Raw genomic sequence first — 23,708 nt, 5'->3', positions numbered from 1 at the left:
AGAATCACAGAATGGTAGGGGTTGGAAGGGACCTCTGTGGGTCATCTAGCCCAACCCTCCTGCCGGAGCAGGGTCACCTACAGTAGGTTGTAGAGGACCTTGTCCAGGCGGGTCTTGAATATCTCCAGAGAAGGAGACTCCACAACCTCCCTGGGCAGCCTGTTCCAGTGCTCCGTCACCCTCAGAGGGAAGAAAATCTTCCTCATATTCAGACGGAACTTCCTGTGCTTCAGTTTGTGCTCATTGCCCCTTGTCCTGTCACTGGGCACCACTGAAAAGAGCTTGGCCCCATCCTCCTGACACCCACCCTTCAGATATTTGTAAGCATTTATTAGGTCCCCTCGCAGCCTTCTCTTCTTCAGGCTGAACAAGCCCAGCTCCCTCAGCCTCTCCTCATAGCAGAGATGTTCCAGTCCCCTCACCATCCTTGTAGCCCTCCGCTGGACTCTCTCCAGTAGCTCCTCATCTTTCTTGAACTGGGGAGCCCAGAACTGGACAGAGTACTCTAGATAGAGGCCTCACTAGGGCAGTGTAGAGGGGAAGGAGAACCTCCCTCGACCTGCTGGCCACACTCCTTTTGATGCATCCCAGAATGCCATTGGCCTTCTTGGCAGCCAGGGCACACTGCTGGCTCATGGTTAACCTGTCGTCCACCAGGACACCCAGGTCCCTCTCCGCACAGCTGCTCTCCAGCAGGTCCGCCACAAGCCTGTACTGATGCCTGGGGTTGTTCCTCCCCATGTGCAGGACCCTGCATTTGCCTTTGTTGAACCTCATCAGGTTCCTCTCTGCCCAACTTTCCAGCCTGTCCAGGTCACGCTGAATGGCAGCACAGCCTGCTGGTGTATCTACCACTCCTCCCAGTTTGGTGTCATCAGCAAACTTGCTGAGGGTACACTCTAACTCTTCATCCAGGTCACTGATGAAGAAGTTGAACAAGGCTGGGCCCAGTACTGACCCCTGGGGGACACCACTAGTTACCGGCCTCCAACTAGACTCAGCGCCGCTGATGACAACCCTCTGAGTTCTGCCATTCAGCCAGTTCTCAATCCACCTCACCGACCACTCATCCAGCCCATACTTCCTGAGCTTCCCTAGGACAATATTATGGGAGACTGTGTCGAAAGCCTTGCTGAAGTCTAGGTAGATAACATCTATGGCTCTCCCTTCATCTACCCGGCCAGTCATGTCATCGTAGAAAGCTATCAGATTGGTCAAGCATGATTTCCCCTTGGTGAATCCACGCTGACTACTCCTGATAACCTTCTTTTCTTCCACTTGCTTGTTGATGACCTCCAGGATAAGCTGCTCCATCACCTTTCCCGGGATGGAGGTGAGGCTCACCGGCCTGTAGTTCCCTGGGTCCTCCTTCTTGCCCTTGTTGAAGACTGGAGTGACACTGGCCTTTCTCCAGTCCTCCGGCACCTCTCCTGTCCTCCAGGACCTCTCAAAGAAGATGGAGAGTGGCTCAGCAATGACATCCGCCAGCTCCCTCAGCACTCGTGGGTGCATTCCATCGGGGCCCATGGATTTGTGGACGTCCAGATCGCTTAAGCGATCCCTCACACAGTCCTCCTCGACCAAGGGAAAGTCATCCTCTCTGTAGGCTTCCTCTCTTACCTCCGGGGCCTGGGATTCCTGAGGGCCTGCCTTGGCACTGAAGACTGAAGCAAAGAAGGCATTCAGTAGCTCTGCCTTCTCTGCATCCTCTCAACAGCATCTTGTCAGTTTGGAGGCAGCAGAGAAGAACAGACCGCACAGTGAAGGGCTCCGGAGCGAGTGATCGCACCGGGGAAACCTTTTCTCAGCGGCACAACAGCCGAGACAGCCGCCCGGCGAGAGAGAGCGTGCCCCCCCAAACCACCCTCCCCCAAAGAAGAGCGGGGTCAAGAGTGACGGCGGCACCCTCCCCCCTCACAAAAGCAGCCCCGAGGGAGCACGAGCGACCCGCAGTGCGGCGACCAGGACAGGCAAACAGGGCCTGCCACGGCAGTTGGCACGGCAGCTGGTGCAGGCAGGGCCCCGAGGCTCGGCCAGCTACCGGGGTAAATTCAGCCGGTGGTCATCACTTGCTCAGCTGGTAGCTAGGGTCTCCACTCGCCTGAAAGCCGTCACCAGGCGGAATACGGCGACCCAGACAGAGCTCCCGCATAAACAGGCAGCTGTGCAGGTCTCTGGCTGCAGGGAGTGCCCGAGCCTGTCACTGGTATGGGAGGGCAGCAGGCAGAACGCCTGCGTGCGCTGTGACCAGGTGGATGATCTGCTCGTCCTGGTGGCAGAGCTTAAAGAGGAGGCAGAAAGGTTCAGGAGCATCAGGGAGTGCGAGGGGGAAATAGACTGGTGGAGCCATGCCCTGCCACCCCCGAAACAAGCGCACAGGATGGATGTTCCGCAAGAAGCAGAAGATCCCCTGCCCTCTCGCCACCAGGCTGAAGGAGAGCACCTGAGAGACAGCGGGGAATGGAAACGGGTCCCTGCTCGGGGCGGCAGGCGAATCCCCTCCTGGCCTCCCTCTCCACACCAGGTGCCCTGACGCAATAGGTATGAGGCAATGGAACCGGAGGGGCAGGCAAATGATGAGGCGGACGAAGGCCCACGCACGGGCTTGCCCAGACCTAGGCAGTCAGCCCCACGCATCACGACTGCCTCCACGAAGAAAAAGGCAAGATTCCAGTCTTCTAGGCTTTCCGGCATATACAAAAATCGAGAACAAAATGCACAACCGTAAAACCAGTCCAAGCTGAAGTGCTGGAGATTATTCGGCAAGTTTCCCATGCACTCTGAACCGATAAAGGCAGGTATATTCCGGATGTCCCCAGTTAGAAAACACTCTCAGTTCCACTATTTGGAATGCGTTTTCACTTTTCTCCTGCAGAAGGAAAAAACAAACACACAAACCAGAGTTCGGTTTGGAGTATAAACAGGTGCAACTGAAGGCGCTTTCCTTCATTCCTGCAACTACCAACTTTGATTAACAACTGAGTGATGCCTTGGGAACCTTCTGCCACTTGGAACAGAACCTTCTTTGCCTTACAACCGGTTTGTTGGGGTTTTTTTTGTGAAGGGAGTCAGAAGCAGCATGAAGCAGACTCCTCATACGTTCGGTATCTTCACACCACTTGTGTCCACCTGGCACAAAACTTTCCTCCCCTCTAACCTATCCGAACCTTAGGTTTTGAGGCAGATCAGTAGCTACTTTCCACCTCAGTTTCTACGGTGCCCAACAGAGAATGAAGCCTTTTTCCTTCACTGCTCATTGTGCACTACCCTAGAAAATATGCGTGTGCTTCTTCTGACACTTGAAATCTTCTCATCCAGACTTACCATCACTGGAAAGGTCTGCAGTGGTTCTCCGTCTTGGTCGTAGACATACTGTCCTAGAAGCTTGCCGCCTTCTTGATATTCATTATCTAGACCCTACAACAACAGGAGAAAGACGTTTGCTTCCATCACATTTCAAGTCAAACCAAAGCCAGAAGCATGCCTACCTAACTGCCTGTCAACGCAAGTCTCTGAAACCGAGGTCAGAATACTTCCCGTGGAACTTCATGCTTCTTCAGCCACAGCTCTGCATTTGACTTTCCTGAACTGCAAAGAGCTGTGCTATGTTTGTATGTTGCTGTTTTCATGGTCAAACCCCATCATTTCCATGGCACAACCAAGATCGCAGTGGACAATGTAAACTGCTCAGGACAAACAAGAATGAGAAAACAGCAACATCACAAACAAGACGGAAGCCAAGATTCAGATGCTTGCAGACGGCGGCTTCAGCATTTAATGGAGCTAGACAAATGTTCTCAGGGATCACAGCTACACTCTGATGTAGCCTGTGGTCTTCTGTTCTGCAGTCCTGCCTAAGCAGCTGTGGTGCTAGTTAAAATCAATTTAAAACACACTGAAGGCACATCACAGACAAGATGCAAAGCCAACACTGGGGAGGGAGAGGGTAAGCAGTAGGAGTGGTGGAAGGATGGAACAGTTCCAGTGCCTGAAAGAACGATACCAAATCAAAAACAGTCACCTCCCTCCAAAAATATTTACTACTGTATAAAGCAGGAAAAAAAGAAACAGCTCCCTCAAAATTAGCTGCAACACTTCTTATTCCTAATCTCAAAGCTGATTACAAAAACAGCAATTTTAAAAGCAAGCAGTTTCTCTCCTTAGCTGTCCTCCCTTCATTCCTTATTTTCCAAGATCTGCGCCACAAATATTCTTTATGCATACAAATATCCTCTGAAGTTCACAGACAGACTTACATATACTGCAAAGCTCCTCAGAGCACTGGAGATCTCTCCTGTTGCTGAAAGTGCTTTTGGGATGTGTTCCAACGTAAAGGCAGTCGGATAGATCTTCCTTGAAAGTCGAACTACGAGATACCCCTGTGATCCTTTGAAAGCCCAGCAGTTTCCTGGATACACGTCCGGCTAGACAGGAGGAAAGGGGAGAGAACAGGATGGAACACAACAGCAACAACAAAACCTGCAGCCACAAGCATTTTGCCAGAAAGAGTTGTGGCGAATTCTGAATTATTAGGGACAGTCTTAGAGAGTAAGTGGCAGAATATAATCTATTTGGTAGCATCCTTCAGGGAGACAGCACATCCACCCAAACAGCCAGCAGCGTTTTGAAGATCCGCCTGGAGACTACTTCACAACAGGAACCTTCCCAGTGCTCACACTCTGCAGAAGTCCAGTGTACCACCCAAGCCTCCTAGCAGGGTCTTTGTTTTGCTAGAAGACGACTTGAGCAGTGCCCAGGAACTACCAGAAGAATGGCACTCTTGGGAACATCGTTCAAAGGACCCGTGCCCCACAGTGTGTTGCAGACAGAAACATCCAGCATCCAAGAAACAATCCAAACCCCTCAGCACAAAATAACATTGCTGAATTTCTTCACTCGGCCTTTAATTACCTGAATCACCACCCTTGGAGGCTGAGAGAGGTACCACAGAGGAATTCCAAAGAGGCTGATCACTGCTGTTTTGCTGTCATAGGTTTCAGAACAGCGAGCACTCAGAATGCTGCCACCTTAAAAAAGAGGTATCAGGTTAGCCGAAATAATTACTCATTTCTTCCTGAAGACTTTTCAGCCAGAGATTTGTACAAAGCTTCGTGAACATACCAGTTCTTTTCCTCAAAACCAACTAGTAAAGATACTGTTCAAGTCTAGTCATTGGCTGGGGATACAATGCTTCTATCAAGTACAGTGTTCTTTTCAGCATGTTCAAGGTTTTTCACCTCAGAGGGCTAAAACATACACATTTTCCCTAGCGAGTTCAGTGGTGCGTACACCCCACGCAAGCAGATCTTTCGACATTTTTAGTAGATACTATAAAATAACACGAATCGTGAAAGTGGAGTTTCCTCCACTATTTACCTCCAGATTCCAAGGCGAAATCCACCATACCAGTCTTGTCTTGAGAGAAAAGTTTCAGGGCATTGTTTACAATAGTCTGGACTTGCTACAGATATACACACAGAAGGGGAGAAAGGGAAGAATTTAATAATATCAACTGATAAAGTAATTGATCTATACACATCTGTATACATGTAGAATAAGCATCTTTTTGAGATGCTGCACTCCATCGCAAGTCTTTGAAAGCCTCTCTCAAGACAGAGGCCATTTTTAGTGCATGGTTTTTTGGCTTAAAATACAAATTCATACTGCATATTGACTGGTGCTTTCTTCAAAGGTTGCATTCTTTCCCCCACCTTCCCCAGACCCTGAGCTGCATTGCTTTGGTATAGCTGTTTTTTTGGGAATTCTGCAATTTTCAAGATAGCATACTTTGGAAAAAAAAAAACAACATTCGCAACAGGCAACAAGCAATGCTGTAAGCGTACGCTTCATCAAGCATTTTCTGTAGTTCTCCCCATTTCAATTCATGTTCTAAACATCTCTTCAAGTCACTGACGTTTATATTGACTGCGATGCTCCAAAAAATGCCTAGAAAAGGACTCCTGACGGTTTTAGTTGAACTTGCGAGAACTTCAACTCACTCACCGCTTCTGTGATTCCACGAACCCCTGCATTAGTCACAGCCTTTGTTACTACTGCAGATGTTAGCTTTTGGCTTGTCACAGACATATGGAGAGCGATCTTCTGGAGGATCTGCAACTCTAGATCCCGCAGAAAAGGCTGCAAATCACTTTTGCTCACAAAATTGGACGCAAGCCTGAATCAAATGGCTAGCAATCTGCATTACTAAAACAGGATACGTCGATCACCACCCAAAAGCACCAACAACTGACTATCTTACCTTTTGCTCCAGTCTCACATCTTGAGGATGTTGACCCATCATATTTCGTATTAGCGTCAATGTTTCGCTTTTGTCACTTTTCTGGGCAACCTGATCTTGAAGGTTCTGGAGTAGAAGCATCACTTTGCTATATTTTTCATCAAGGTGATGGTATCTCTCAGACAGAAAGGCCATTTGCTTTTCCAGCTCACTTTCACGACCAGAAGCAAAGATGTCGATGGAATCCTAAGGTATACAGAATATTTTTTTAATATATGTAAAGATCAAGACATTTATTCACATTAGCCTTGTGTGTCAAGTAGTTCTTGCCAAATATTGAAGGCATGGCAGTTAAGAAGTCTTCCAAGATACCAGAGTTCTTCCCTAGACTGTTCTCCCTTACCTCTGGAGGTTGCACAGAGTGCAAAGAATCAGCCTGCGGTTCACGAACACGGAGAGAGTCCTCTGTTCTCTGTATTCTATCAATTTTGATCCAGTTCAACAAAGGTAATAGTGAGAAGCAGCCATCAAACCCCCAGAACCATATACCTAGATCACAAACAAAAGGCAAAAAGGGTGTTCAAGAGAATTCCCCCTGAAGACTGCTTAGATCTACAGGTCGTCTTCCTACTTCGTGACACAAGCTACCTTAAGTTTGCAAGCTAGACGTCACACAGCGCACACTACTCCAGTCTAAACAAAAATCAGTATGAGCCAGCTGTCAAACTGTGAAGTCAAGCACTCAAGCACATTGGGGAACATCCATCAGTACCGCTCACACCGTTGTATGGCAGGCAGCTTGCGCTTATGTCTCATGGTATATCCTCAATCTCATACTACTGCGTCCCTGGGACCTAGATCTCATTTACCAATTAAGACAGGCCATGCTCACTGAAGGCAGATGTAAAAAACTGCTTTTTATCTCCATGGAAAATATCTTGCCCTGTACCCTACGTACTACATACCACATTGTTCCCACGGAAGCCCAAGTTTCTTCCAACTTTTGTTAGATATTAGGCAATCTCGCAGTTCACAAACATGACGCTTGTTTTTGCACTGTCTTAGCAAGAAGTAGCAGCACTTTCTACACAGGGTAGGGAAGTTCTTCCTTTCTTATTCTCCCTAGTACAGAGGATTTTCAATCCTGACTGTAAGTTTCTGCGAAGCTTCATCTTCTCCCCAGAGTAGTTTCTAAAGTTTTTAGGACATGCGAAGACATGAACCTGCTTTTCAGAAACAGCCCACCACTTTCAGCAAGTGTTCGAAACTGAGTTTGTTTATTTCAAAGAAGACAGCTGGCCTGGAATACTGTCAACTAACCAGTCTAAACAGCAGTATTTTAAGCAACTCAAGGATGGTCCAGAGCAAGGGAAAGACTTCGGATGAGTTGCTCAAAGAACCTAACCCCACTTTTACGGAGATTAACAACAATCAAAGCAATCGGTACACAACCTGCTCTTTGTGACCTCACTGATATTCTTATCAAGGGAGGTGAAGAAAAAAGGACTTCAGTGCATTTATGCACCCACTCTCACTTTCTAAAGAGCTCTACGAAATTAAATTGAGGGTATTCCTTTCACGGCAAGGGGAAGGCTACTGACTTGTCAGTACTTTGAAAGCTTGAATTGCTGCCCTAGTCACAAACAAACTTGCTCTTTTTTGCTTCTGCGTCTTCTTCACAAACCGAGAGCTCAACTAAAAACGCTCTCTTGGAACGGCTGCAGTAAGCATACACCGGTCTGTAGTATAACTAAGCGATTCACGTACCTAGTAGAAACAGGAGCGGCAGAAGAAACAGGAACAGCTTGTAGGTCTTTGGAAGGCATCTAGAGAAAGAGAGAGGAAAGTTCACATGAAACAACACATTTCTCCTCTTGTATTGTTTTATAACTGGGTAAATCATTTGCTCACAAAACACTTTTCTCAAAGGATACGCACCTCTTTAGAAGAAACACCTTGAGAAAAGACATCAGAGTAGCAAGTTGATACCATCCAGTTCTGAGTAACCTGTACATGCCAGAAGCTGCCCTCCCTAGAAGACAAAAAGTGGTAGCGCGAAATGTCATTACTGCGGCACGTGTTCAAAGGAACCAAGCAGAGGGACATGCAACTGTGGCCAAGAATGCTTTGCAGAGCAGAGAAATGCGTGAGCACAGCCAACGCATACATTTTTAGATTAGCAGATATGTCTGGCTTCATCTGAGGGACTGTAGATCTAGCAACCCAGTATTTTGCAAAGCATCTTGGTGACTGAAGTGTCTCAAATCATTTTCCTTTGCTGAATAAAGGGCACTCCACAGATTCTTGATGCCGCTGTCATTCAAGCTAGCGAACGCTCATCTCACAGGGAAGATGCTATCCCTCTAGAAGACTCCTGGAAAAACTGACTCTCACTAGAACAAAAATAAAATGTTAAAACCCCTTTATTCAAATCTTCTGCACACCAATACCTCATACCTTGCTTTCTTTTCAAGGCAGCTTTTCAACCTGTCAAGTGTACCAACTGCCCCAAAGTGGAATCAATTAACAATATGACTTCTTCTTTCTAACATACAAGGTGTATGCTGTCCCTACACCTTGTTTTTCCTAATAGGTAAGCAGTGTGCCAAGCTTGTACGAAAGCCTCTAGTGCATTGCTATCAGTATCGCCATCGCTAGTCACCATGGAATAAAATGCACTCGGAAAGAAAATGAAACCATAGTTAAATTTAGGGTTGCCTTCACCATCAAGACCTTCAAGGGGGAAAAAAAAAAAAAATTGGTCCCAAAAGTAAGGAAGCGCCACAATCAACTACGATATCTGACAAGAACTCCAAGTAAAAGTCCCACTAAAAGTCCCACTGATTTTAATACTGCAAAGAAAAGCCACTTTATGATTGGTATTGAATGCATTTTGCAGTCCACTACATGAACAGAAACAGATCCATACATTCAGACGTCAATGTAGTAGGGTAACAGACAGTGAAAAGCATTCTGCCACGGGAGCAGCAAACTAAATATGAATGACAACTGCACCTTTTCTTACCTCCCATCTGACTTGAAAGCAGCTAATTACAAGCTTATGCCGTTTCTGTTGCTTGGTAACTACTTCGGTACTACCGTATTTTAAGATTCTGTTTGAAGAGCCAGGTATTTGAAAGTTTCGAACACATTCTACTGAGATTGAAACAACTCCAGGGCACAGGCACACTGACTGGAAACAAATAGTCATTGACGGTTGGACTTGATGATCTTAGAGGTCTTTTCCAACGTACGATTCTATGATTCTATGATATAGTCATTTGTTGATCTTCTCCTACACAACACCTGGAGTATTGTCTACGTAAAGTATTCTCCTCTTCAACGAAAAAAGTAGGTTCCAGAAAAGCATACTTGTACCTCCTTGCAAAAACAAACCAGCCAGCCACAGACAAAAACCCCCTCAGGAAACACTGCAGTGCCACGAATTTGAAACTGTCAGGTGAAGGTATGTTAAGTTGAAACACACTTCTGGCTACGCACAAACAAGAGAAAGCTTTTCCTTTGGCTTTGCAAAGACAAGCTACGTGTTTACCAATCTTCAAATACAGTACTCTATGCACAGATGACAACAGAGAATTACATCTATACAATCTACGGTGCTGCATCACATATACGTTTGCCTGGCACATTCACTTGACTGTGCAACGCGTCCTGATGCTGACCACACCAGTAAATCAAGTTTACTCACTGGACTGTGAATTTCCAGCAGGCAGACATCTAAAACAAAAGAGTGAGTACGTGCACACGTCTGAGGGCAGAACGGAAACATGGATGGGGAAAGAGGGAAGATGAGGACACACGTTCATACACGCCAACCCAGAAGCAACTTCCCCACTTGAAGACACTTCAAGACCTCCCTACTTTAGCTACACTAGTTTAACTACCAGGAGTTTAAAAAAAAACAAGTGTTTTTAAAAGATTTCTTCATCTCTCAATCATTACAAATCTTTAACTCTGAACAAATCAAAAAATGGTTTTGTCTTTCATCCCTTTCTCTCTGGTTTATCCTACAGAGGCAAGTTTACAGGCAGACAAGCTTCCCATCATTACCCCAGGAACTCTACTCCGCACTTCGACATTTGATTCTCTCAGAACCCCCAGGAAAACTTACAATCAAGGCAAATCAGCAACACAAGGCAATCACTAACAGATTAAACAGAGGAATCGGCAGGAAAGAAACGTACTAAAACAGAAGTTTAGCCTCAAGCAGAAGCCTCATACTTACACTCGAAGGAAACACTGCTGCGTAGCTGAGCCGAGCTCCTTGCTACAGGGCACTGCGCAGCAGAAGACCAGCTTCTAGAACCACCCAGCATTGTGACCCAAGAATCTAAACGCTCCGGTGCTTTTCTCCAGTGTTCTAGGCTAGCTTTCTTAAGGCGTCTGTCCCTTCTTGGGCCACAGGGATGTACAGAGATGTCACACGTTATTTCCAACGTTCCTGGGGCTTTTGTTTCTAAAAAAATAATAAAAAAAAAGAGCTGAGCACAATATTGTCAATGAAAGCAGCTCCTTCTCCCCAAAATCCTAAACAAAAACACAAGCGTTAAAGACCCCAGAACATTACAAAGTAATAATGTCATTTGTATTGTAGAATCACGGGATCATTTAGGTTGGAAAAGACCTTGAAGATCATCAAGTCCAACCATGAACATAACACCGCCAAGTCTACCACTAAACCATGTCCCTGAGCACCACATCTACAAGTCTTTTAAATACCTCCAGGGATGGCGACTCAGCCGCTTCCCTGGGCAGCCTGTGCCAATGCTTGACAACCCTTTCAGTGAAGATATCTATCCCAGTATCTCCTCTAAACCTCCCCTGGCACAATCTGACAGGAAAAATTGTTCTAAGCATGCCCACAAAGTTATCAGGAACCCACTATTCTCTAATCGAGTTGTCCCCCAGTCCATTGCTATGACGAAGGTAACCCTTAGCCATCTGGGAGGGCATACAAAAAGCATTTCAGGTTGCACAGTGACTGTTGTTACCAGTCTCCAACTCAAAGCACATCTGAGCAACGTCAAAGCGAGTGCAAAAGTCACCTCACCTAAAGGTCCTCTGCTACTTTTGCATCCGATTTCTCCAGACTCCAAACCCAGCACGGACACATCAGCAGCACTGTTTTGCTACAAAACAGACAGATGCTGCTAGTGATGAACATATCGGTACAGAAAAGAAAACATCAACCAGAATTTTGTAGATTTAGTCTTTTCATCAACATCTACAGCTAAGGCACAGTACCAAGTCTCAACATTCCCTTACACAAAAGTTATAGTCATTTGATGGCATCAGAAGAGAAGCTTCCAGGAAAGCAAAACAGATGTGGTTACGCTGGGTGCGTGGGAAGGCTCTGGAAGGCTGGGGGGGGAGGGGCAGGGCGGCGGGCCGGGCCCCACCTGAGGAAGAGCGTCCGGTACATCTGGTGCGCCTCGTAGCAGTCGCCCTTCTCGACGCTGGCGCGCAGCTTGCCCTCCACGCGCTGCACGCCGCCGCGGTTCCTGCCGCCGCCTTTGACGGCTTCCTGCTCCGCCGCCATCATCGCGGCCGCCATCGACGCAGCTGAGGGAAGGGGGCTCAGAGAGCGGAATGAACCCAAGCCCCAACATCTCAGGCACGAACTGGGGAGAGGGTATTGCAGACCGCTGAGACCCAGCCGGGGGGAGAGAGGAAGGGGGAGAAGGCATTTGGCAACAAAGCCCCTGCGTCTGCCCCTCGGGCAAGGGGCACTCCTTGGGTTTTACTGGCGTAGCGATTGCAGCAGGTGATCAAAAATACAGGAAAGAAACTTTGATTTCTTCTTTCAAGCATTACGCGCGCTTTCAAAAATTAAAACTCTTTTCTTTAAACATCTCACAGAATCACAGAATGGTAGGGGTTGGAAGGGACCTCTGTGGGTCATCTAGCCCAACCCTCCTGCCGGAGCAGGGTCACCTACAGTAGGTTGTAGAGGACCTTGTCCAGGCGGGTCTTGAATATCTCCAGAGAAGGAGACTCCACAACCTCCCTGGGCAGCCTGTTCCAGTGCTCCGTCACCCTCAGAGGGAAGAAAATCTTCCTCATATTCAGACGGAACTTCCTGTGCTTCAGTTTGTGCTCATTGCCCCTTGTCCTGTCACTGGGCACCACTGAAAAGAGCTTGGCCCCATCCTCCTGACACCCACCCTTCAGATATTTGTAAGCATTTATTAGGTCCCCTCGCAGCCTTCTCTTCTTCAGGCTGAACAAGCCCAGCTCCCTCAGCCTCTCCTCATAGCAGAGATGTTCCAGTCCCCTCACCATCCTTGTAGCCCTCCGCTGGACTCTCTCCAGTAGCTCCTCATCTTTCTTGAACTGGGGAGCCCAGAACTGGACAGAGTACTCTAGATAGAGGCCTCACTAGGGCAGTGTAGAGGGGAAGGAGAACCTCCCTCGACCTGCTGGCCACACTCCTTTTGATGCATCCCAGAATGCCATTGGCCTTCTTGGCAGCCAGGGCACACTGCTGGCTCATGGTTAACCTGTCGTCCACCAGGACACCCAGGTCCCTCTCCGCACAGCTGCTCTCCAGCAGGTCCGCCCCAAGCCTGTACTGATGCCTGGGGTTGTTCCTCCCCATGTGCAGGACCCTGCATTTGCCTTTGTTGAACCTCATCAGGTTCCTCTCTGCCCAACTTTCCAGCCTGTCCAGGTCACGCTGAATGGCAGCACAGCCTGCTGGTGTATCTACCACTCCTCCCAGTTTGGTGTCATCAGCAAACTTGCTGAGGGTACACTCTAACTCTTCATCCAGGTCACTGATGAAGAAGTTGAACAAGGCTGGGCCCAGTACTGACCCCTGGGGGACACCACTAGTTACCGGCCTCCAACTAGACTCAGCGCCGCTGATGACAACCCTCTGAGTTCTGCCATTCAGCCAGTTCTCAATCCACCTCACCGACCACTCATCCAGCCCATACTTCCTGAGCTTCCCTAGGACAATATTATGGGAGACTGTGTCGAAAGCCTTGCTGAAGTCTAGGTAGATAACATCTATGGCTCTCCCTTCATCTACCCGGCCAGTCATGTCATCGTAGAAAGCTATCAGATTGGTCAAGCATGATTTCCCCTTGGTGAATCCACGCTGACTACTCCTGATAACCTTCTTTTCTTCCACTTGCTTGTTGATGACCTCCAGGATAAGCTGCTCCATCACCTTTCCCGGGATGGAGGTGAGGCTGACCGGCCTGTAGTTCCCTGGGTCCTCCTTCTTGCCCTTGTTGAAGACTGGAGTGACACTGGCCTTTCTCCAGTCCTCCGGCACCTCTCCTGTCCTCCAGGACCTCTCAAAGAAGATGGAGAGTGGCTCAGCAATGACATCCGCCAGCTCCCTCAGCACTCGTGGGTGCATTCCATCGGGGCCCATGGATTTGTGGACGTCCAGATCGCTTAAGCGATCCCTCACACAGTCCTCCTCGACCAAGGGAAAGTCATCCTCTCTGTAGGCTTCCTCTCTTACCTCCGGGGCCTGGGATTCCTGAGGGCCTGCCTTGGCACTGAAGACTGAAGCAAAGAAGGCATTCAGTAGCTCTGCCTTCTCTGCATCCTCTCAACAGCATCTTGTCAGTTTGGAGGCAGCAGAGAAGAACAGACCGCACAGTGAAGGGCTCCGGAGCGAGTGATCGCACCGGGGAAACCTTTTCTCAGCGGCACAACAGCCGAGACAGCCGCCCGGCGAGAGAGAGCGTGCCCCCCCAAACCACCCTCCCCCAAAGAAGAGCGGGGTCAAGAGTGACGGCGGCACCCTCCCCCCTCACAAAAGCAGCCCCGAGGGAGCACGAGCGACCCGCAGTGCGGCGACCAGGACGGGCAAACAGGGCCTGCCACGGCAGTTGGCACGGCAGCTGGTGCAGGCAGGGCCCCGAGGCTCGGCCAGCTACCGGGGTAAATTCAGCCGGTGGTCATCACTTGCTCAGCTGGTAGCTAGGGTCTCCACTCGCCTGAAAGCCGTCACCAGGCGGAATACGGCGACCCAGACAGAGCTCCCGCATAAACAGGCAGCTGTGCAGGTCTCTGGCTGCAGGGAGTGCCCGAGCCTGTCACTGGTATGGGAGGGCAGCAGGCAGAACGCCTGCGTGCGCTGTGACCAGGTGGATGATCTGCTCGTCCTGGTGGCAGAGCTTAAAGAGGAGGCAGAAAGGTTCAGGAGCATCAGGGAGTGCGAGGGGGAAATAGACTGGTGGAGCCATGCCCTGCCACCCCCGAAACAAGCGCACAGGATGGATGTTCCGCAAGAAGCAGAAGATCCCCTGCCCTCTCGCCACCAGGCTGAAGGAGAGCACCTGAGAGACAGCGGGGAATGGAAACGGGTCCCTGCTCGGGGCGGCAGGCGAATCCCCTCCTGGCCTCCCTCTCCACACCAGGTGCCCTGACGCAATAGGTATGAGGCAATGGAACCGGAGGGGCAGGCAAATGATGAGGCGGACGAAGGCCCACGCACGGGCTTGCCCAGACCTAGGCAGTCAGCCCCACGCATCACGACTGCCTCCACGAAGAAAAAGGCAAGATTCCAGTCTTCTAGGCTTTCCGGCATATACAAAAATCGAGAACAAAATGCACAACCGTAAAACCAGTCCAAGCTGAAGTGCTGGAGATTATTCGGCAAGTTTCCCATGCACTCTGAACCGATAAAGGCAGGTATATTCCGGATGTCCCCAGTTAGAAAACACTCTCAGTTCCACTATTTGGAATGCGTTTTCACTTTTCTCCTGCAGAAGGAAAAAACAAACACACAAACCAGAGTTCGGTTTGGAGTATAAACAGGTGCAACTGAAGGCGCTTTCCTTCATTTCTGCAACTACCAACTTTGATTAACAACTGAGTGATGCCTTGGGAACCTTCTGCCACTTGGAACAGAACCTTCTTTGCCTTACAACCGGTTTGTTGGGGTTTTTTTTGTGAAGGGAGTCAGAAGCAGCATGAAGCAGACTCCTCATACGTTCGGTATCTTCACACCACTTGTGTCCACCTGGCACAAAACTTTCCTCCCCTCTAACCTATCCGAACCTTAGGTTTTGAGGCAGATCAGTAGCTACTTTCCACCTCAGTTTCTACGGTGCCCAACAGAGAATGAAGCCTTTTTCCTTCACTGCTCATTGTGCACTACCCTAGAAAATATGCGTGTGCTTCTTCTGACACTTGAAATCTTCTCATCCAGACTTACCATCACTGGAAAGGTCTGCAGTGGTTCTCCGTCTTGGTCGTAGACATACTGTCCTAGAAGCTTGCCGCCTTCTTGATATTCATTATCTAGACCCTACAACAACAGGAGAAAGACGTTTGCTTCCATCACATTTCAAGTCAAACCAAAGCCAGAAGCATGCCTACCTAACTGCCTGTCAACGCAAGTCTCTGAAACCGAGGTCAGAATACTTCCCGTGGAACGTCATGCTTCTTCAGCCACAGCTCTGCATTTGACTTTCCTGAACTGCAAAGAGCTGTGCTATGTTTGTATGTTGCTGTTTTCATGGTCAAACCCCATCATTTCCATGGCACAACCAAGATCGCAGTGGACAATGTAAACTGCTCAGGACAAACAAGAATGAGAAAACAGCAACATCACAAACAAGACGGAAGCCAAGATTCAGATGCTTGCAGACGGCGGCTTCAGCATTTAATGGAGCTAGACAAATGTTCTCAGGGATCACAGCTACACTCTGATGTAGCCTGTGGTCTTCTGTTCTGCAGTCCTGCCTAAGCAGCTGTGGTGCTAGTTAAAATCAATTTAAAACACACTGAAGGCACATCACAGACAAGATGCAAAGCCAACACTGGGGAGGGAGAGGGTAAGCAGTAGGAGTGGTGGAAGGATGGAACAGTTCCAGTGCCTGAAAGAACGATACCAAATCAAAAACAGTCACCTCCCTCCAAAAATATTTACTACTGTATAAAGCAGGAAAAAAAGAAACAGCTCCCTCAAAATTAGCTGCAACACTTCTTATTCCTAATCTCAAAGCTGATTACAAAAACAGCAATTTTAAAAGCAAGCAGTTTCTCTCCTTAGCTGTCCTCCCTTCAGTCCTTATTTTCCAAGATCTGCGCCACAAATATTCTTTATGCATACAAATATCCTCTGAAGTTCACAGACAGACTTACATATACTGCAAAGCTCCTCAGAGCACTGGAGATCTCTCCTGTTGCTGAAAGTGCTTTTGGGATGTGTTCCAACGTAAAGGCAGTCGGATAGATCTTCCTTGAAAGTCGAACTACGAGATACCCCTGTGATCCTTTGAAAGCCCAGCAGTTTCCTGGATACACGTCCGGCTAGACAGGAGGAAAGGGGAGAGAACAGGATGGAACACAACAGCAACAACAAAACCTGCAGCCACAAGCATTTTGCCAGAAAGAGTTGTGGCGAATTCTGAATTATTAGGGACAGTCTTAGAGAGTAAGTGGCAGAATATAATCTATTTGGTAGCATCCTTCAGGGAGACAGCACATCCACCCAAACAGCCAGCAGCGTTTTGAAGATCCGCCTGGAGACTACTTCACAACAGGAACCTTCCCAGTGCTCACACTCTGCAGAAGTCCAGTGTACCACCCAAGCCTCCTAGCAGGGTCTTTGTTTTGCTAGAAGACGACTTGAGCAGTGCCCAGGAACTACCAGAAGAATGGCACTCTTGGGAACATCGTTCAAAGGACCCGTGCCCCACAGTGTGTTGCAGACAGAAACATCCAGCATCCAAGAAACAATCCAAACCCCTCAGCACAAAATAACATTGCTGAATTTCTTCACTCGGCCTTTAATTACCTGAATCACCGCCCTTGGAGGCTGAGAGAGGTACCACAGAGGAATTCCAAAGAGGCTGATCACTGCTGTTTTGCTGTCATAGGTTTCAGAACAGCGAGCACTCAGAATGCTGCCACCTTAAAAAAGAGGTATCAGGTTAGCCGAAATAATTACTCATTTCTTCCTGAAGACTTTTCAGCCAGAGATTTGTACAAAGCTTCGTGAACATACCAGTTCTTTTCCTCAAAACCAACTAGTAAAGATACTGTTCAAGTCTAGTCATTGGCTGGGGATACAATGCTTCTATCAAGTACAGTGTTCTTTTCAGCATGTTCAAGGTTTTTCACCTCAGAGGGCTAAAACATACACATTTTCCCTAGCGAGTTCAGTGGTGCGTACACCCCACGCAAGCAGATCTTTCGACATTTTTAGTAGATACTATAAAATAACACGAATCGTGAAAGTGGAGTTTCCTCCACTATTTACCTCCAGATTCCAAGGCGAAATCCACCATACCAGTCTTGTCTTGAGAGAAAAGTTTCAGGGCATTGTTTACAATAGTCTGGACTTGCTACAGATATACACACAGAAGGGGAGAAAGGGAAGAATTTAATAATATCAACTGATAAAGTAATTGATCTATACACATCTGTATACATGTAGAATAAGCATCTTTTTGAGATGCTGCACTCCATCGCAAGTCTTTGAAAGCCTCTCTCAAGACAGAGGCCATTTTTAGTGCATGGTTTTTTGGCTTAAAATACAAATTCATACTGCATATTGACTGGTGCTTTCTTCAAAGGTTGCATTCTTTCCCCCACCTTCCCCAGACCCTGAGCTGCATTGCTTTGGTATAGCTGTTTTTTTGGGAATTCTGCAATTTTCAAGATAGCATACTTTGGAAAAAAAAAAACAACATTCGCAACAGGCAACAAGCAATGCTGTAAGCGTACGCTTCATCAAGCATTTTCTGTAGTTCTCCCCATTTCAATTCATGTTCTAAACATCTCTTCAAGTCACTGACGTTTATATTGACTGCGATGCTCCAAAAAATGCCTAGAAAAGGACTCCTGACGGTTTTAGTTGAACTTGCGAGAACTTCAACTCACTCACCGCTTCTGTGATTCCACGAACCCCTGCATTAGTCACAGCCTTTGTTACTACTGCAGATGTTAGCTTTTGGCTTGTCACAGACATATGGAGAGCGATCTTCTGGAGGATCTGCAACTCTAGATCCCGCAGAAAAGGCTGCAAATCACTTTTGCTCACAAAATTGGACGCAAGCCTGAATCAAATGGCTAGCAATCTGCATTACTAAAACAGGATACGTCGATCACCACCCAAAAGCACCAACAACTGACTATCTTACCTTTTGCTCCAGTCTCACATCTTGAGGATGTTGACCCATCATATTTCGTATTAGCGTCAATGTTTCGCTTTTGTCACTTTTCTGGGCAACCTGATCTTGAAGGTTCTGGAGTAGAAGCATCACTTTGCTATATTTTTCATCAAGGTGATGGTATCTCTCAGACAGAAAGGCCATTTGCTTTTCCAGCTCACTTTCACGACCAGAAGCAAAGATGTCGATGGAATCCTAAGGTATACAGAATATTTTTTTAATATATGTAAAGATCAAGACATTTATTCACATTAGCCTTGTGTGTCAAGTAGTTCTTGCCAAATATTGAAGGCATGGCAGTTAAGAAGTCTTCCAAGATACCAGAGTTCTTCCCTAGACTGTTCTCCCTTACCTCTGGAGGTTGCACAGAGTGCAAAGAATCAGCCTGCGGTTCACGAACACGGAGAGAGTCCTCTGTTCTCTGTATTCTATCAATTTTGATCCAGTTCAACAAAGGTAATAGTGAGAAGCAGCCATCAAACCCCCAGAACCATATACCTAGATCACAAACAAAAGGCAAAAAGGGTGTTCAAGAGAATTCCCCCTGAAGACTGCTTAGATCTACAGGTCGTCTTCCTACTTCGTGACACAAGCTACCTTAAGTTTGCAAGCTAGACGTCACACAGCGCACACTACTCCAGTCTAAACAAAAATCAGTATGAGCCAGCTGTCAAACTGTGAAGTCAAGCACTCAAGCACATTGGGGAACATCCATCAGTACCGCTCACACCGTTGTATGGCAGGCAGCTTGCGCTTATGTCTCATGGTATATCCTCAATCTCATACTACTGCGTCCCTGGGACCTAGATCTCATTTACCAATTAAGACAGGCCATGCTCACTGAAGGCAGATGTAAAAAACTGCTTTTTATCTCCATGGAAAATATCTTGCCCTGTACCCTACGTACTACATACCACATTGTTTCCACGGAAGCCCAAGTTTCTTCCAACTTTTGTTAGATATTAGGCAATCTCGCAGTTCACAAACATGACGCTTGTTTTTGCACTGTCTTAGCAAGAAGTAGCAGCACTTTCTACACAGGGTAGGGAAGTTCTTCCTTTCTTATTCTCCCTAGTAGAGAGGATTTTCAATCCTGACTGTAAGTTTCTGCAAAGCTTCATCTTCTCCCCAGAGTAGTTTCTAAAGTTTTTAGGACATGCGAAGACATGAACCTGCTTTTCAGAAACAGCCCACCACTTTCAGCAAGTGTTCGAAACTGAGTTTGTTTATTTCAAAGAAGACAGCTGGCCTGGAATACTGTCAACTAACCAGTCTAAACAGCAGTATTTTAAGCAACTCAAGGATGGTCCAGAGCAAGGGAAAGACTTTGGATGAGTTGCTCAAAGAACCTAACCCCACTTTTACGGAGATTAACAACAATCAAAGCAATCGGTACACAACCTGCTCTTTGTGACCTCACTGATATTCTTATCAAGGCAGGTGAAGAAAAAAGGACTTCAGTGCATTTACGCACCCACTCTCACTTTCTAAAGAGCTCTACGAAATTAAATTGAGGGTATTCCTTTCACGGCAAGGGGAAGGCTACTGACTTGTCAGTACTTTGAAAGCTTGAATTGCTGCCCTAGTCACAAACAAACTTGCTCTTTTTTGCTTCTGCGTCTTCTTCATAAACCGAGAGCTCAACTAAAAACGCTCTCTTGGAACGGCTGCAGTAAGCATACACCGGTCTGTAGTATAACTAAGCGATTCACGTACCTAGTGGAAACAGGAGCGGCAGAAGAAACAGGAACAGCTTGTAGGTCTTTGGAAGGCATCTAGAGAAAGAGAGAGGAAAGTTCACATGAAACAACACATTTCTCCTCTTGTATTGTTTTATAACTGGGTAAATCATTTGCTCACAAAACACTTTTCTCAAAGGATACGCACCTCTTTAGAAGAAACACCTTGAGAAAAGACATCAGAGTAGCAAGTTGATACCATCCAGTTCTGAGTAACCTGTACATGCCAGAAGCTGCCCTCCCTAGAAGACAAAAAGTGGTAGCGCGAAATGTCATTACTGCGGCACGTGTTCAAAGGAACCAAGCAGAGGGACATGCAACTGTGGCCAAGAATGCTTTGCAGAGCAGAGAAATGCGTGAGCACAGCCAACGCATACATTTTTAGATTAGCAGATATGTCTGGCTTCATCTGAGGGACTGTAGATCTAGCAACCCAGTATTTTGCAAAGCATCTTGGTGACTGAAGTGTCTCAAATCATTTTCCTTTGCTGAATAAAGGGCACTCCACAGATTCTTGATGCCTCTGTCATTCAAGCTAGCGAACGCTCATCTCACAGGGAAGATGCTATCCCTCTAGAAGACTCCTGGAAAAACTGACTCTCACTAGAACAAAAATAAAATGTTAAAACCCCTTTATTCAAATCTTCTGCACACCAATACCTCATACCTTGCTTTCCTTTCAAGGCAGCTTTTCAACCTGTCAAGTGTACCAACTGCCCCAAAGTGGAATCAATTAACAATATGACTTCTTCTTTCTAACATACAAGGTGTATGCTGTCCCTACACCTTGTTTTTCCTAATAGGTAAGCAGTGTGCCAAGCTTGTACGAAAGCCTCTAGTGCATTGCTATCAGTATCGCCATCGCTAGTCACCATGGAATAAAATGCACTCGGAAAGAAAATGAAACCATAGTTAAATTTAGGGTTGCCTTCACCATCAAGACCTTCAAGGGGGAGAAAAAAAAAAAATTGGTCCCAAAAGTAAGGAAGCGCCACAATCAACTACGATATCTGACAAGAACTCCAAGTAAAAGTCCCACTAAAAGTCCCACTGATTTTAATACTGCAAAGAAAAGCCACTTTATGATTGGTATTGAATGCATTTTGCAGTCCACTACATGAACAGAAACAGATCCATACATTCAGACGTCAATGTAGTAGGGTAACAGACAGTGAAAAGCATTCTGCCACGGGAGCAGCAAACTAAATATGAATGACAACTGCACCTTTTCTTACCTCCCATCTGACTTGAAAGCAGCTAATTACAAGCTTATGCCGTTTCTGTTGCTTGGTAACTACTTCGGTACTACCGTATTTTAAGATTCTGTTTGAAGAGCCAGGTATTTGAAAGTTTCGAACACATTCTACTGAGATTGAAACAACTCCAGGGCACAGGCACACTGACTGGAAACAAATAGTCATTGACGGTTGGACTTGATGATCTTAGAGGTCTTTTCCAACGTACGATTCTATGATTCTATGATATAGTCATTTGTTGATCTTCTCCTACACAACACCTGGAGTATTGTCTACGTAAAGTATTCTCCTCTTCAACGAAAAAAGTAGGTTCCAGAAAAGCATACTTGTACCTCCTTGCAAAAACAAACCAGCCAGCCACAGACAAAAACCCCCTCAGGAAACACTGCAGTGCCACGAATTTGAAACTGTCAGGTGAAGGTATGTTAAGTTGAAACACACTTCTGGCTACGCACAAACAAGAGAAAGCTTTTCCTTTGGCTTTGCAAAGACAAGCTACGTGTTTACCAATCTTCAAATACAGTACTCTATGCACAGATGACAACAGAGAATTACATCTATACAATCTACGGTGCTGCATCACATATACGTTTGCCTGGCACATTCACTTGACTGTGCAACGCGTCCTGATGCTGACCACACCAGTAAATCAAGTTTACTCACTGGACTGTGAATTTCCAGCAGGCAGACATCTAAAACAAAAGAGTGAGTACGTGCACACGTCTGAGGGCAGAACGGAAACATGGATGGGGAAAGAGGGAAGATGAGGACACACGTTCATACACGCCAACCCAGAAGCAACTTCCCCACTTGAAGACACTTCAAGACCTCCCTACTTTAGCTACACTAGTTTAACTACCAGGAGTTTAAAAAAAAACAAGTGTTTTTAAAAGATTTCTTCATCTCTCAATTATTACAAACCTTTAACTCTGAACAAATCAAAAAATGGTTTTGTCTTTCATCCCTTTCTCTCTGGTTTATCCTACAGAGGCAAGTTTACAGGCAGACAAGCTTCCCATCATTACCCCAGGAACTCTACTCCGCACTTCGACATTTGATTCTCTCAGAACCCCCAGGAAAACTTACAATCAAGGCAAATCAGCAACACAAGGCAATCACTAACAGATTAAACAGAGGAATCGGCAGGAAAGAAACGTACTAAAACAGAAGTTTAGCCTCAAGCAGAAGCCTCATACTTACACTCGAAGGAAACACTGCTGCGTAGCTGAGCCGAGCTCCTTGCTACAGGGCACTGCGCAGCAGAAGACCAGCTTCTAGAACCACCCAGCATTGTGACCCAAGAATCTAAACGCTCCGGTGCTTTTCTCCAGTGTTCTAGGCTAGCTTTCTTAAGGCGTCTGTCCCTTCTTGGGCCACAGGGATGCACAGAGATGTCACACGTTATTTCCAACGTTCCTGGGGCTTTTGTTTCTAAAAAAATAATAAAAAAAAAGAGCTGAGCACAATATTGTCAATGAAAGCAGCTCCTTCTCCCCAAAATCCTAAACAAAAACACAAGCGTTAAAGACCCCAGAACATTACAAAGTAATAATGTCATTTGTATTGTAGAATCACGGGATCATTTAGGTTGGAAAAGACCTTGAAGATCATCAAGTCCAACCATGAAGATAACACCGCCAAGTCTACCACTAAACCATGTCCCTGAGCACCACATCTACAAGTCTTTTAAATACCTCCAGGGATGGCGACTCAGCCGCTTCCCTGGGCAGCCTGTGCCAATGCTTGACAACCCTTTCAGTGAAGATACCTATCCCAGTATCTCCTCTAAACCTCCCCTGGCACAATCTGACAGGAAAAATTGTTCTAAGCATGCCCACAAAGTTATCAGGAACCCACTATTCTCTAATCGAGTTGTCCCCCAGTCACTGTCAAACTGTGAAGTCAAGCACTCAAGCACGTTGGGGAACATCCATCAGTACCGCTCACACCGTTGTATGGCAGGCAGCTTGCGCTTATGTCTCATGGTATATCCTCAATCTCATACTACTGCGTCCCTGGGACCTAGATCTCATTTACCAATTAAGACAGGCCATGCTCACTGAAGGCAGATGTAAAAAACTGCTTTTTATCTCCATGGAAAATATCTTGCCCTGTACCCTACGTACTACATACCACATTGTTTCCACGGAAGCCCAAGTTTCTTCCAACTTTTGTTAGATATTAGGCAATCTCGCAGTTCACAAACATGACGCTTGTTTTTGCACTGTCTTAGCAAGAAGTAGCAGCACTTTCTACACAGGGTAGGGAAGTTCTTCCTTTCTTATTCTCCCTAGTACAGAGGATTTTC

General features: G+C 46.7%; 2 protein-coding genes across 2 annotated transcripts; both read right to left on the bottom strand.

Annotated features, from left to right (window-relative positions):
* Positions 1 to 2,755: 2,755 nt before the first annotated feature.
* Positions 2,756 to 11,813, bottom strand: LOC142363195 (SUN domain-containing protein 1-like). Its single transcript, XM_075436068.1, has 11 exons — positions 11,659 to 11,813; positions 11,142 to 11,200; positions 9,893 to 9,976; positions 8,856 to 8,971; positions 7,888 to 7,988; positions 6,004 to 6,175; positions 5,377 to 5,461; positions 4,912 to 5,027; positions 4,257 to 4,424; positions 3,325 to 3,417; positions 2,756 to 2,869 (listed from the first exon to the last, which is right to left on the bottom strand). The coding sequence occupies exons 1-11, from the start codon at positions 11,811 to 11,813 to the stop codon at positions 2,756 to 2,758; spliced, it is 1,263 nt and encodes a 420-aa protein (XP_075292183.1).
* Positions 11,814 to 14,871: 3,058 nt separating this feature from the next.
* LOC142363194 (SUN domain-containing protein 1-like) lies at positions 14,872 to 22,691 on the bottom strand. Its single transcript, XM_075436067.1, has 10 exons — positions 22,601 to 22,691; positions 22,009 to 22,092; positions 20,972 to 21,087; positions 20,004 to 20,104; positions 18,120 to 18,291; positions 17,493 to 17,577; positions 17,028 to 17,143; positions 16,373 to 16,540; positions 15,441 to 15,533; positions 14,872 to 14,985 (listed from the first exon to the last, which is right to left on the bottom strand). Exons 1-10 carry the CDS (start codon positions 22,689 to 22,691, stop codon positions 14,872 to 14,874), a joined length of 1,140 nt encoding a protein of 379 aa, XP_075292182.1.
* Positions 22,692 to 23,708: the final 1,017 nt, after the last annotated feature.

This window comes from Opisthocomus hoazin, chromosome 15, assembly GCF_030867145.1.
Source record: "Opisthocomus hoazin isolate bOpiHoa1 chromosome 15, bOpiHoa1.hap1, whole genome shotgun sequence".
Taxonomy (NCBI): Eukaryota; Metazoa; Chordata; class Aves; order Opisthocomiformes; family Opisthocomidae; genus Opisthocomus; species Opisthocomus hoazin.
The sequence above is the reverse complement of the archived record's forward strand: the minus strand, read 5'-3'. Positions and strand labels throughout refer to the sequence as shown.

What these genes read in the sequence shown, in the direction of transcription:
- LOC142363195 (XM_075436068.1), bottom strand. Translation starts at nt 11,813, where the DNA reads ATGGCGGCCGCGATGATGGCGGCGGAGCAGGAAGCCGTCAAAGGCGGC. An exon ending in CTCCAAGGGTGGTGATTCAG is followed by an intron (nt 4,425 to 4,911) that starts GTAATTAAAGGC and finishes CCTCCTGTCTAG; the next exon opens with CCGGACGTGTATCCAGGAAA. An exon ending in TGAGGAGCTTTGCAGTATAT is followed by an intron (nt 3,418 to 4,256) that starts GTAAGTCTGTCT and finishes CTGTTGTTGTAG; the next exon opens with GGTCTAGATAATGAATATCA.
- LOC142363194 (XM_075436067.1), bottom strand. Translation starts at nt 22,691, where the DNA reads ATGCTGGGTGGTTCTAGAAGCTGGTCTTCTGCTGCGCAGTGCCCTGTA. An exon ending in AGGACGCGTTGCACAGTCAA is followed by an intron (nt 21,088 to 22,008) that starts GTGAATGTGCCA and finishes TCCCCCTTGAAG; the next exon opens with GTCTTGATGGTGAAGGCAAC. An exon ending in GCAGAAGCAAAAAAGAGCAA is followed by an intron (nt 18,292 to 20,003) that starts GTTTGTTTGTGA and finishes CATTTGATTCAG; the next exon opens with GCTTGCGTCCAATTTTGTGA.